The following is a 14,433-nucleotide window of genomic DNA, read 5'->3' as shown; positions in this document are numbered from 1 at the left end:
CCATGGCCCCCCGGGCCTGCATCAGCATTGACAGATACATTGCCATCACGAAGCCGCTGACCTACAACACGCTGGTTACCCCGTGGAGGCTGCGAATCTGCATATTGACCATTTGGGTCTACTCCTGCCTGGTCTTCTTACCCTCCTTTCACTGGGGAAAGCCTGGATATCACGGGGATGTGTTCCAGTGGTGCGCCAGTTCCTGGAACACCGATCCCTATTTCACCCTCTTCATTGTGGTGATGCTCTATGCCCCGGCCGCTTTCATCGTCTGCTTCACCTACTTCAACATCTTCCGCATCTGCCAGCAGCACACCAAGGAGATCAACGAGCGGCGGGTGCGCTTCAGCTCCCAGGACGGGGAGGCTGGGGAGGCCCAGCCCTGCCCGGACAAGCGCTATGCCATGGTCCTCTTCCGCATCACCAGTGTCTTTTACATCCTGTGGTTGCCCTACATCATCTATTTCCTGCTGGAGAGCTCCAATGTCTATAGTAACCGCGTCGCATCCTTCTTGACCACTTGGCTTGCCATTAGCAACAGTTTCTGCAACTGTGTCATTTACAGTCTCTCCAACAGTGTCTTTCAGAAGGGGCTGAAGCGTCTCTCGGGGGCCATCTGTGCCTCATGTGCTAGACAGAGGGTAGCTAAGGACTCCTCTACCTCTAGGAGCAAAAGATCTTCCAATGGATGTCATGTCTAGGACGCCTGTCAGCTGGACTGGAAAGTGCAGGGACAATTGCATAGATTGCAAAATAACTTAGATATGATTTTAAGATACCCAGATTTGCAAAAAGGTTTCTGAGAAATGCTGCTGACACAGAAGAATCAGGAGCACATATCGTTGTGGTTTCTCTTTAAAAAATGATTGCTGTGGAGGAGGCTGTGGAGTTTCACCTCCACATTCATTTTAAAGAATAAAGCTGTATCTTGACACTTACCTCTCCAGCTGGTGTGACTGAATGGAGTGGGTGTCTGAGAGCTTCGGCAAAATGTAGTCTTTCTTACAGCTTTACTGGGTTCTTTGGAAATTCGTGCTTCACATGTAAATGATAGATCTGAAGTGGAAATGTCACAGTCTATGGTATATTACAGGGATTTTTTTAATATATGCCAAAGTATATTGATACAACGTTCCAGCGTCAGAACAGAAGGGGCCAAACAATTTGTTTTTCAGTGCTACCTAGACAGGACTTGTAGAACAGAAGTGAACAATGTGACCATTTCGGTGTGAACTCTGTTAATGAGCCGTGAGTGCAGCGATGTGATCTGGGCAGTCATACTCTTAGGGCTGATCTGGCTTCCGTGCCCCATTCCCCTGGTAGGATGCATGTTTGGATCAGAGTGCGGCATCTGCGTTTTCCTGTTTGTTGTGAAGTAAGAAGAAAAACTTGGATCAGACCAAATTTAGCAGTTAAATAAAATGTGTTTTGATAAGCTAAGAGAAATACGTGTTGCTTTATGATACTAGAGTTGTGGCAGGCACTCAAGGATGATGCCAACATGTGAAAATTGTTCTCAAACCAGTGGAGAAATGCCACGGGTTTTTTATGTGGAAATTTTCTCAAGAACAACTTTAAAAATAACATGTCCCCCTTTTTTTTTAATCTAAATTCTTCTGATATTTTACATACTGGAACTTAAGGGGAAAGGAAAGAAAACAATTGTCTTCTAAACAGCTAAGGGAACTATGTTGTAAATTTAACTGTAGTATTTGAGTTATTCATAAGTGCACAGAGCTAAATCAGAGACATTTTTCTTTAGCCTTCATGGGATTAAAGATGGTTCAAATATAGCAGGAGCTAAATCCTGTTGGTGAAAGCGTATCTAACTGGTCAGACAAAGGCAGTATCTGAGAAACCAAATCTCATTGACCAGAGCTTGTTCAAGCTAGCCTAGATTAAATGTTTTGAGTACTGTCATGCTGTTAAGAAGGCAGAATGGCCCTCAAGTTGCTGAGTTTTTCCTAAAGAATATCCTTGTCTTTTGACTGATGCCATTGTGGAAATGAAAGTGAACCAAGTATTGCTGTAGTGGTGGATTGCAGTGTCACCCTGTCCCTGGTGAGGGGCTGTCCCTCTGTCTCTCCTGTTCTGAGAGCAGGTTTTGCCCCCGACCATCTGCCTTCCATGTCCCTCCTTGTGCTTCCCGTCACTGCCTTGGGTTGCTGAGTGGGGAATTCCCTGAGCTCCTCTGGTACAGCTGGTGTGCTCTTAGTCACAGTGGGAATGAAAAAAGGGTAGGGAAAAATAATGTGATATTTTTAGAATTGGGGTAATTCTCTTGGCCAAAGGGAAGGCTCTGTTTTTGTTAATTGGTTTCAAGTCTACGTTTTTCTAGATCAAGATCATATTTTTAATACTCTGCCCTGTCCCTCCTGCAAAATCCCCCCTCCTCTCTGCTGTGCTGTGAGCCCTGGCCTCTCTATGCCTTGCCCCGGAGGATACCAGCTTGTCTCTGCCCCATCACATGCCACGATTGCTACAGCCTGGCCTTGCTGCCCATCCACATTTGCTCTAGTACGGTCTCGTGGGGCTGCCAGTGAGGAAATGGGGAAGGAGAGAGAGAGCAGCAGGATGAAGCATTCCTGACGTGGCACGCTGGTACACTTGAGTTCCTCTCCTGGATGTGTGTGTACCTGTTCTGGGGAGCATGGGGCAGAGCCTCTTGCTGCTGCTGCCTCCTTCTCTTGGAGGGCCCTGGGGCAAAGCATGTAAGTGGCATCTTGGTCTGCTTCCAGCTATTTCATCCATAGTCCAAACCTCTCAAGATAAACATCCTCCTCAGTTCATCTGAAATTTTAAGAACACAGGTTGTCTAAACCCTGCTGCCTTCACGCCGCCGTTTCTTGCTCTCTTTGTAGCAAAGAGCAGAGCGTAGAGCCGGGGCTTGTGCTGGATCCTTGCAGACGCCCAGGGTGATTTGCTCGGCAGAGCCCTTGCAGTCGGAATTTTGGTTAGACACAGACAGCCATGGGGGCAGCACAGGGGTGGAGTGACTCATTTGTAAAAGAAGTGGGATAATAAGCTCACAGCACATCATGGCTGATTGTTCTCAGGCGGTCTGTGGGTACTATGGCAAAGGTGGGCTTTGGGGAACAATTCAAGGGCTTCAGTCCCTCATGTCAAAGTGTGTGTGTGTGGTATTTTTGGAACAGCCTCTCAGGTAAACTCCCAGTAGCTTTTCTCTGACTCTTCACCTTATCTAACATTTCTAAGTCTTTGAAATGATGCAGTGTATCATTGAAATAGCATTTGATTAAACTTAACAGAAGAGAGGAATCTGCTGGAGCCTAAAACCTTAGAAATGGCAGTTTCAGGTTTAAGTGGAAGCTGGAAAGCAAAGATTGTTGCTTTTGGTGTTTTTTATGGCTACATAGACAGTTTAAATAGGAGCATTGTGTGCTAGTTTTTGAGAATTTGGAAAGTTTTTGAAACTGGTAAGGGGTCTAAATCATGGCATAGAGATTTGACTGGAGCTGAAGCAGTTGCTACTTCAGCCCTGAGCCTGGAATTGCACTTGGAGCGTGGTGGCTGATCCAGATGCAGATGCATTCTTGCAGCTGTTGCTGCTTTGCAGTGAAGGTTCAGTTCTAACATTCCTGGTGGCCAGGCTGTTTTCAGTTGCCTTACTCATCTCCAAGTCTTCCTCAGTTCAGACGTGTTCTGTAAGAGGTGAAAATCAGAATCTGGAAGTCTCCAAGAGATGAGGATGGAGAGGATTTGCAGCCAAATGATGCGTTCAAGTTTCATCCACTGTACAGACACTTTTAGTGTTGCCTCAGTAGCTTAGTTTTAGTGCCAAATATTTCTCTTTTTGTCTGTGTTAATTTATTGACATTTAAAAATTTTAAATTGTGTTTTTTCCCTCTAAGTTAATGTTGACGTAGTATGTGTAGTATGTGTTTAGCTGTTTTAAATATTTATAACATTTCAGTCTGTTGTCTTCAGTGAAATTGCAGGGAGCGAATTCTGTTCACTGTGCCAACAGTGAGAAATAATTTTGACAAACATTACTTTGTTTCTCAGCAGTGCATTGATCATCTTTTGTCATGCAACCAGCACAGGCATAGGAGTCCTTCCCATCACAGTCCCTGCTAGGAATGGTCAGGCAGCAAACTTTCCAGTTGGATCATTTTCATCCTTGCACATATGAAATGAATCCTCTCCTGGTGCTGTCTGTGTCTGGGTGCTTTGGAAATCAGTGGTGAGAGCATTGCACAGATAAATGCCACGCTGAGGAGAGGACAGAAATCAAATTCCATCTTCATAAAAATGGGGTTGTGATATGATTAAATGAACTAATTTTGGCGTTTCATCTCAGACTATAAATTTATTTTTTTATTAGAATTACCTGCCTCACTTTCAAATTAAGCTGCTGAAAGGTTCAATTTGCAGGATGCAATTCGGAAGCTTTTTTTAGTGCCACGGGAAGGATTTCTGTACTCAAAACCTCTCAGAAGGTGGTAATTTGCTTCATGTAGAAGTGTTTGTTGTTGGTTTTTTTTTTTTTAAGATTACTGGAAGTTTAGGTTGCGATTATGTCGTCATTTTCCAAATAGACTGGGAAAATATCTGTGAAATATTTTTTTTGTGATCTCAATCAAGGAACAGTATTTTTAAACTCAACAGAAATCTTTTGTGTGAAACAAAAGTTTTGCTATTATCTACTGTCAAATTTTTTTTAATTAAATGTTACCAGTTTCTACAGTCTTTATTTGTTGTTGGGGAGTTTGTACTTGTTTTTAAGTTTCTTATCGCTCAGAAATGTTTCTACTACTTGGAATTCTGACGTGGCTCAGTGTCAGAGTGCCAAGGGGCAGTTTTGGATATTTGTCACAAATCTTTGACAGGAAGAAAGGGGTACAAAGTACTGAGGCACAGAGAATTGCAAGAGACAGAATTCCCAATGGCATTGTTCCCTCCCGCTCATATAAAGGCTTTATGTGTGAGAATCCTAAATTTCAGTTTGTCTGTTCTGAAACAAAAGATTTCCAAGGCCCGGATGTGATACGAGATGGAAACACTCAGTGTGCAAATTCAGTGTGCAGAATTTTTGCTATTTATTGTGGTGTTCCCAAGTGCTGTGATGATCAAGGCAGTAACTCCATGAGTCAGGAAGTCTGAAACATTTCAGTCTGATCTTACTTCACATCAGGGTTTGAAGTTGACAGAACTTCTAATTCAGATTGGTGCTTCAAAAAGTATTTCTTAGGAACCAGAATGTCAGCATAGGAATCTGCCTTCAGACTATACAAACAAAAGACCCTTCTAAAATTTTTCTGATTCATCTGTTTTAGATAATTTTAATTTAGTAAGAGGAAGTGGAGGTTTTGGAGGGCTTTTTTTTGTTGTTTTAGCACGTGTTTGGTTTTGAGTTCTTGAAGCACCTGCTGAAACATTTGCCTGACTTGACCCTTATTTTATTGTTTGGTTTAGAAATGTTTCTTCTTCCCTTCCATGGCTTTGCAGAATACGACCCATCCTTCCCATGGTGTCTTTCAAGATGAACTCGGATTTTAATCCAAGTTTATCTAAATGTTATCTTTAATATTCCTTATACAGAGAATGCTGTTGTGTGTATGGGGCTGTGGTCAGGCCAGACCTTGGGAGGCTGCAGCTGGTCAGGTTTTACAGACCATCAAAGCAAACAGCCCTTCTTCTGGGATGATGGGAGAATGTCCCATTTTCACTACAAAGAAGTGTGTTCTCCTGGCTTCTCATTTCCAGTTGTTATTTCCATTATTGCGTGTGCATTGCAGAGGTAGTGCTTTGAAAGATGTTTCTGCACATAAGCAAAGGCATTTAATACTAAAGTTACATTTTTGGAAGGGGATAGGTCTCCATAATTAAAATTTAGTAAGCATTGGACCAGGTGCAGTTGTATTTAGAGAAAGAAACTGAAAGTTGTGGCCGATGGAAACAAAGAGAGGAAACCCGCTGGAGGTCGGTCAAAACAATGGAGTATTTAATGGGGGTCATTTTCTTTACAATACACACTTTTTTTAAAAAGTGGAGTTTACCCTTCTTGCTTTTGCTTTGCTGCTCCCTGGAGGCAGCTCCTCTGAGCCTGGGTTCTCCCACACCCAGCCCAAAGGGATTCCCTGCAGACCTGGGGTGATGATCAGCCCCTCATTTGAGTTCAGGTAATGTCAGTCCGTGTCATGGTTATCTGTCTTAGGTGTTCCAGCCACAGGGTGGTAATCTGATGGGATATACTTTGTTTGGTCAGCTTTTCAAGTTTTTTCCTGTGACATTGTTTTCTAGACAGGTGAAATGTTTGTTTATATAGGCAGCTTTGCTGGTGGTTCTCCACGCAATATTGAGTTCTGTTATCTGTCAGTTCTTACTCCTATTGCAGAGTGGGAAACAAGCCACAGTCCTTGTCTGCTCTGCAGGAATTCAGTGTGGCTGCAAATGGAGGTGTTTGTGGGTCTCACCCATATCCCATTTGCATCTCTTGAGCTTTAGCAGTTAATGAAAATGTTAACAGAAGTGATGTTCCTGTGTCCTGGTCCAGGTTGTTTCTTTACAGCCTCAGATGTCCTTCAGCAATCTGTGCAGTCAGAACTGATCCTCAGGCTGGTGATTTCGTGGTTGTTTCAGCTGAGAAACAGAACTTGTTAAAGTCATCTTTGTTTTGTCCTGAAGCTGTTTTGGGGGAATGTTGCAATCCCTGAGCTGATCACAGGATGTGCAGGCTCTGCTCCAGGAGAGCCCAGGAGGCACCAGGTCCCTGTGGGACAGACCTGTTTGTGGGTTGGTAACCAGTAGCTTTATTTGCTGAGAAGTTTTTAGAAATGCTGAATGGATGCACATTGCATTAGGTAATGATTAGCGTAGGGGTTTAGAGAGACACCCATGTTCGGAAGGGAGCGATCGGGGAATGCTCCACCTGCCTGTGCGTGGGGCCTGAGGTGCAGCACGGGGGGTCGGAACAGAGCAGGGAGTCCAAACTTTCTGTTCTGACTTCTGTTTATGAATTTGTAAGATGAGGATAGTAATTTTGTAATTCAAAGCTTTGGCTTCTTTCTGATGGTCATTACTGGAGATCCTTTCATTAAAAGGTGAAATAAATTTGAGTGGCTCCTCATGAAGATGAACTCAGATCTTGCTGTGCATATGCGAGTCATTCTCAGTGTGACAGAGACCACGTGAATCAAGCAATCAAATGCTTAATAAACCAAGTCATTACTTTTATGGTAAATTGAAAAAAGTTCTTCTGGGATTTCATCTGTAAGTGAATCCTTGAAAATCAATAATTAGATTAGTAAAGGATGACATTTTAATATGCTGGCAGGAATATAGAGGGATTTGTCAGGGGAAGCAAAACCAGACTTTGCACTAAAGTGGCTTAGGTATATTTATAGTGCTAGTGATTCTGTGTGTGTGTGTGGAATCTTTGGACTATTTTAATATAACGTAAGGCTTTGAGCTTTAGCAAACTCAAGTTGCTCGTTTTATGGAGTTACATTAGTACCACACTGTGAAGTATTTTTAAATATTAGCATTACTGAGTATTAAAAGTATTTCATAAAACATTTTTTAAAACGTTTTCTGTAGATGCTGTCGAATGAATTGATGTTTAGTGTACAAAGAAACAAAACCTGAGGGCTGTAAGGTACCTGTATGTTTCTGATCACCTCGGTTTTTGAGGGGTTAGGTGTTTCTTGAGGTTAAATTGTCATTAAAATCTGCTAAAAATACTGATGCAGTTAATCCTCTCAGAGAACAGAAAGCAGCATTACTTCCAGTCATGCTTTTGAACTGTCTGAAAGGATTTACAGTCATTGTATTGTCTTGACAGACTCATGTCTTTAGAAATGCTGTACAGCACAGTCTTTTGCAAGTTCCTATGCTGATACATTTCTCTCCATATGTAACCTTTGAAATCTAGTTTCTATTGTTATTCTAGCATGTAAACACTAGATTCAATTTTGTATTCCTCTAATGAATGCAACAGGATGGAAACACGTTTGCAATTGCTAATGATGAGCTTTTTTACTGTTCTTAATACTCGTGGGTATGTCTTTTCTTCAGGGATTTCAAAACTGTATTCGTACCTTTTTAAATTGTTTTTTTCACATGCTGTTTACAATTAAACCACGAGCATGGGAGGCTGTGCGTGCATGTGCTTTTAGGTTGCTTTGCTGAACGAAATACAGTGGAGTGATCTTACTTTAAAACCTCTCTGTTGCCCAGAGAAGCTGTGGCTGCCCCGTCCCTGGAAGTGTCCAAGGCCGGGTTGGACGGGGCTTGGAGCAACTTGGGATAGTGGAAGGTGTCCCTGCCCATGGCAGGGGTTGGAACTGGATGATCTTTAAGGTCCATTCCAACCCAAACCACTCCATGGCTCTGTGATGCTCATTTTTCCTTGTGTCCCACCTGTCTCCTTACACCTTTCACAGTACCTGATACGGCAGAAGCCACCAGTGGGGTTATTCTGGTGTGTTCTGTGGAGATCTGACATTGTCAGAGGTCGTTATAAGGAGTTTTGTTTAGGAGACAATCCAGCTCCTTACACAAGTAGTGTTCCAACTGGTAGTTTTTTCCTGAATGTCAGTGAAAAGGCCAAGAGTAGATAAAATCACAGGTGAGAATGTGTATGTGTGTGTCTGTAAGAACTTCGTGCACCTTTTAATGCTGGAAATTGTTTTGTATTGAAAGATGAGAAAGAGCTGTGAGTGTCGAACCCCTGCTAGGAAGAACTGCAAAGAAATCTCCACCAAAGCAGATTAGAAAAGCAAACAGGTGAATTAGAGGCAGTCTGACCCTCGAGACTCTCTAATTCTGGTTTAGTTCTGACACAGTGGGGACTGTCAGGGTGGGCTCCTCGATGGTCCTTGGCTTTGCTGGGTCTGCTCTGGCTCAAACAAGAAAAGGGTGTTCTCATGCACAAGGCAGCTGAGGAAGAGTTGATGTTGGATCTCCAGAATTACCTGTGTTGTGCCAACTCAGAACTGTTGTTAAAATACGGGGGAGAGGGGTTCTTCCACCCCATCATTTTAATAGACATTTCTGTAGCTGATTTTTCAACTACAACTAATAATAAGAAAAACTACAGTTGAGCCAAAAATGACAAATGTTACTTATTTAAAATAATACTTGCATATTTTTAATTATTAAATGGAACTAGATAAATTGGAAGCATGTAAATATCTGATTCTAAATCTTTGCATAATTATTTCCAAGAGGTAATTTTGCTATGAGCTATTAAAACTCCAAGAAATGTATTACTCACTTTTGAGATGGTGTGTACCCCAGCTGTGTCATACATCTCTTGGCTTGTTTCCTTTTTGCTGTAGATGTACATACATATATATATTTGTGTGCTGTGCAGCTGTACGGTCACTGCCATGTTAAATTGATTGCTTTCAAATAAGTATATCTGTGTATTTTACATATGTGTGTGTATGTATCCCCAGACAAGCAGTTTAACACCGCAGTGGTTGTACAGCCACAGAGTTTAGGGCTTTGTACAATATGTAATTTTAAGAATGTCAATGTGGTTCTTAGCAGATTTTATAAACACTTTTCTGAATCTGTTATCAGCACTTCCCATCCTATGAGAAACTGCACATTTTTCAGTGATTTTTCCACTGGTTACATTTTTGTCTGCCATTTGTTCTGGATTGATGTAATCTTGATACTACTAAAATTTCAAGGGCTGTTGACGCATTTCACATAGCCTGGGATTGCCTGTTCTCCAAATATATGGATCATGCATCAACAGTACTAAGTAGCCTTACTGTTTTGCCTAAAAGCCTAGCTAATTTATTTAATAATCTCTCTTTAAAGAGAGGTCTCTGGAAGGGATGGCATATTTTAGGATGCTCCTTCTCTTTCAAGGGGAACTCGGAATTGACTAGCAGTACTTGTTGATAAGTGATATTATTGTAGCCAAAGGATGCATGGGTGGTTTAATAGGAAGTTTTTGCTTCAAGTTTCTTGATGAAATGTAGTGTTCTACAGAGCTGTGTGAAGAGTGTAGTTTTTTATTCTGAAATGCACTTGTACACTTTATTTGAAAGGTCTGAATGGATCATAAATACATTTAAGAAATAAATGATACGTCACATGTTTTCACGGCTTGTCTCGGATGACTTTTATGTAACTGTGCTGCTGAAGGTGTGTTCCCTGGCAGTGGGTGGGGCTTTTTCTCTTGATTGCTCTAAGTAGTCTTGTAGTAAGTGCAGGAGCAGGAGAGCCTTCCAGCGTGGTTTGTGTTTATGCTTTACCCATACATGCTGCAGGGCACTGTAGGCAAACTCCTCGCTTTAATTTTCCTGTGGGAAACTTGAGCCCTAAAAGGAAACAAACAGGACGAAAGGGCTGGATATCACATGGGATTCGCTTTTATTTTTAGAATTGCACTATATTGCCAAATTTGGCCTGAAACTATGCTGTATCAATGCACTATTGTATCCAATTGCAGTGTCTAACCAGTCCAAATTTGTCTAAATTATTCAGGTTTTTTACACAAATACTCTTTATCTGTGAGTGTCCTTGGTAAGTGCTGACTCCAGGTAACACATTCTGCAGGCAGCATTCCTTATGGGAAGTTAACAAGTACATTACTCTGAAAGCGTGCTTTGTGTCACTTCCTTAAGGTCTCAGTAACAGGTGTAATTCCTCTTACCAAAACCTTCTCCAGTGGTTTGGGCAAAGACAAATGCAGGAAGTGTACTCTGTGTAAAAATGAATGTAAATATTGCTTAATAAAAGTAATTATGGGAATGCCATCAGCCTGCAAAATAGACCTGGTGGCACAGGATCCTGCTAACACTCAAAATAGCTGTCGAAAGACCATTTAATGTTTTTGAATGTACTTAAAACGTACAGATCTGCTCAAAATAACTTATCCCAATCGTGTAATATTACCCTTGCTGCTGCCATGAAAGCTGCAGTGAATTTTGGCTCTCTCTGCTTGTTGGATCTGCTGGAATCTGTCCCTGGTGCACTCCAGGGTGGCTTGTCCATGCCTTGCAGCAACACACCACGTGCTGATCCCACCCTGGGCAAAGCAAGGAAAATTCCACTGACGGATTGAGACTCCAGACCCTTCCCACAGTAATCTCTGACCATGTGGCAGAATTCTTGCAGTCGGTGGGACCTTCCTAAGGAATAATTGGAATGTGGAAATGGATCCATTGTGGCAAGAGTGAGAGTCAGGCACAGTTTGGGTTGGTGGTGGGTGTGTCAGATAACTCACCCAGTGAGGAAAATTCCAGTTTGGAATCATTCTGCAGGTTGGGGCAGGAGGAACCCAAAGTTTGGTCCCCTCACCATTTCTCCATTTCTGTGGTGGTTCTGAAGCCAGCCTGTGTCCAGGTCAGGGTTTGTGTTATACCCCCAGGGGATTTTCTCCAGGAGCCTGGTTTGACAGAAGCTGATCTTTGGGTGATGAGCCGTTTCCAGCAGGCAGCTTCCTCTGTTCTCTGGAGGTTTCTTATTTCGTTTTTTTTCGTCACAGATCTTGTCCTTTAGCAATTCTTTGCTGCTGCTTCTTCTTCATCCTTTTGGGTTTATATAGGGGATTAGGAGGAATAAACCTGAGCTGCTGAAAACTGCAAGTAGATCAGCCCCAGCAGGAGGGAACTCCAGCTCTTCCATACCTTTAATTGTGCCTTAAGCTACAGAAAAAGCTTCTAAAGTAACACAGTCTCAGTCTGAATATGTTGATCAAGGCTGTAACTGCATGACATGGTTTGCACATCCCAGGATGCTCCCTGGAAGATCATGAAAATACATGGAAAATGTCTTTTAAATGTGTCAGGTTTAGGAGGTGGGAGCCAATATGCTTTTATATGCAGCCTGACAGAATAAATGGGCTTTTCCCAGCTGGACTGCCTCCTAGTTTCCATAATTACTCACGTAGTTTCTGTTTAAATCAGCTGGAGAGGAAGGCTTCAATATAACTTGCCTAATATTTTAAAGTGCATGAAAGAGGGGGAGGAAGGGCATATTGTGAGTCTGAGCATCTACATTTTCCTGCTTTCCTTCAGAGCAGTAAACTGTTATGAGAATTTTAATCTTCACTACACTTGCCTCAGTTCTCATGGCTGGTTTCCACTCTGTTTTCTTTATTACTTTCTTTTTCTTCCTGTCATTCTTAGCTTTCTATTTTTCAATCCCAGTTTGTGAAGGGTGTGGGTTCAGAAGGGTTTCCTTCAGTTTCCAGTCCCCTGAAAGCATGAGAAATTGCCCATTGAGCCAATTCTCACAGCAAGGTATAAAAATAGGAGTAAAGAAAAGGTTACACAATGCTTGGATTGCAGCAGTTTGTACTAATGGGGAGATTTCAAAGCCATGGTTTGAAAAACATTTTTTAAACCTTATCATTTCCGTTGATTTTTCTCTCCCCAAGCTGTGTTTCAGCTGCAGGAACTCACATTAGATTGCTTGAGGAATTGTACTGAGACACTGAAGTCAAGTGCTGACCAAGTCACGCAAAGCCAGGGAGGCCACTAATTAGTTCTTTTTAGCCATAATGAGTGATTTGTTTGAGAATCCTCTCTTAAGAGTTTCCAAGCAGATGCTTTGGTCTCTGCTGTTAAATAAGTGGCTTAAAAGGCAAGTGGATTTGAGATTATTTTGCTATTGCAGCAGAACACAGGTGACTCTCAGGAAACCCACTTGTGTGGTACCAGAGATGCTGCTGGCAGTGGCCAGGACCTGTGCTCTTGGGGGTACTTCACTGGAATTCAGTCTTGCAAACTTGAAAGAAACTAAAAGTTATCATTAAGTTTGTATTCACATGTTTAAAGTTCTCAGAATTGTTTCTGAGCTTTGTCTTTCCCTGCTTGCTAAACCAGCCGAAGTTGACAGCCAGCCATTCACATAATTGACTTAAAAGGTGTACATTTATATGAAATTTACTGAGCATTGGATTTTGTTTGTTTCTTATTTCCTTATAATGAGACAGACCTCTTTAGCATGTTAATTATTATCATTTGGAGTGCTGAACAGTACTTTTGTTATAATTTCCAAAACAATCTGGTTTTGATTCTAATAGCAGCATAATGCTTTCCTAATGAAATGTCTGTGTTAAGCCCCAGAGAGGAGCATTAACCTTGGATTAAAATCAGAAGAGAAAATGAAGCATGCTGTGGTCATTTTGTTGTTGTTTGCAAAATCATTTTGTGAAGAAAAAGAGCTACAAGCTGTATTGAATGTTCTTTACACTGATTACATCATGAACTTTTTTTATTATCTTTTACTTCTAACCTTTTTCCATTTGCCTAACAGAAACATGGATTATTTGGATAGATTTTTCCCCTTTTTCTTACTGTTCAGCTTTCCAAATGTCCAAGGCATCTGAAACTGATGGCGTCAGAGTGATGTAGAGAACAAAGTTGCATCTTCCTCATGCTGAAATCCCAGCTCATACAGGACCAGTCCTTGCATTCCCTCATGTTTTCCTGTATGACACTCTCTAGGGCTCACACTCATCTACTTTCTCTAGTTGAGTTCTGAGGAGGGGATGACGAGTGGTTCCTCAAGCTGAACCTCAGGGACAGCATTTTGGACAGCTGCTGCTTACGGCTGACTGTGACTGCTGCAGTTGTGGGATAACAGGAATGTGCCTGGGCAGTGCTGGCATTCAGGAGTCTCTGGGGGATGGCTGCATCTGCCCTGCCCTGGCCTGGAACGTGTGTGCTTGTGTGTACTCCTTCTGCCACTCCGTGAGCCCCCCAGATGTGCTGAGGTACCCGAAACTATCCCAGCTGTGGTCTGCAGCTGCCAGCTCTGCTGGGGTACACTGGGTTTTGTTAAATTTAGAACAGTGCAGAGAACCCAGTGCTAATCTCCCAAGTCTCAGTCCTAGCATGTTGTAGTTTATATTCTTTTGATGTGTTTTAATTTGCATATTATTTTCTTTTCTAATAGGAGTCTCCACAAGACAGTGCCATCACCCGAGACATCAATCGAACGTTCCCTGCTCATGATTATTTCAAAGATACTGGGGGAGATGGCCAGGACTCCCTGTACAAAATATGCAAGGTATTTTTTAAATTCTTCTGGGCTGGTTTTGGTAACTTGTATTCAACATCAGCAGCAGTGTCACTGTTGGCTGAGAAGAAGGGGGATGTGTTACCATTATCTGTCACAGAGACAGCCACTGGCACCAGGCTCAGGCTGGTCTCCATTGTAGCTGTTGGGCTGGTTCTGGTTATTCACACAGGAGACCTAAAGCCTTTCTGGATTCCTCTGCACTGAAGTGTTTGGTGCAAAGACTTCACATCATTCCTGACCTGTCAGCCCGGATGAAGCAGGACAGATTATGTAACTGGAGATGACTGTGTACCTCCATCAAGGTTATAAAGCCATAGGCATGCACTGAAGCTGATTATTAAAAGGAAGAAATCAGCAAAAATGGGCAGCTCCGTGTATTCAGGTGTCTCAGCTGGAATGGTTTAAGCTTCTGGCACTTTC

The 14,433-nt window shown here is 42.3% G+C and overlaps 2 protein-coding genes across 2 annotated transcripts in view; both read left to right on the top strand.

Moving 5' to 3' along the window:
• Positions 1 to 8,114, top strand: part of GPR21 (G protein-coupled receptor 21) — an 8,750-nt gene extending 636 nt beyond the window's left edge. Inside the window, exon 2 of the mRNA XM_017745387.1 lies at positions 1 to 8,114. Within this exon, the coding sequence (XP_017600876.1) occupies positions 1 to 701 (701 nt within the window). The 3' untranslated portion in view covers positions 702 to 8,114.
• The window catches only part of RABGAP1 (RAB GTPase activating protein 1), a 56,354-nt gene that overhangs the window by 25,258 nt on the left and 16,663 nt on the right, over positions 1 to 14,433 (top strand). Inside the window, exon 13 of the mRNA XM_008642145.2 lies at positions 13,888 to 14,001. Within this exon, the coding sequence (XP_008640367.1) occupies positions 13,888 to 14,001 (114 nt within the window). The remainder of the gene's footprint in view (positions 1 to 13,887; positions 14,002 to 14,433) is intronic.

The sequence above is a fragment of the Corvus brachyrhynchos genome, unplaced genomic scaffold (assembly GCF_000691975.1).
Source record: "Corvus brachyrhynchos isolate BGI_N302 unplaced genomic scaffold, ASM69197v1 scaffold59, whole genome shotgun sequence".
Taxonomy (NCBI): domain Eukaryota; kingdom Metazoa; phylum Chordata; class Aves; order Passeriformes; family Corvidae; genus Corvus; species Corvus brachyrhynchos.
Note: the sequence above shows the minus strand (reverse complement) of the source record. Positions and strands in the feature narration are given on the sequence as shown.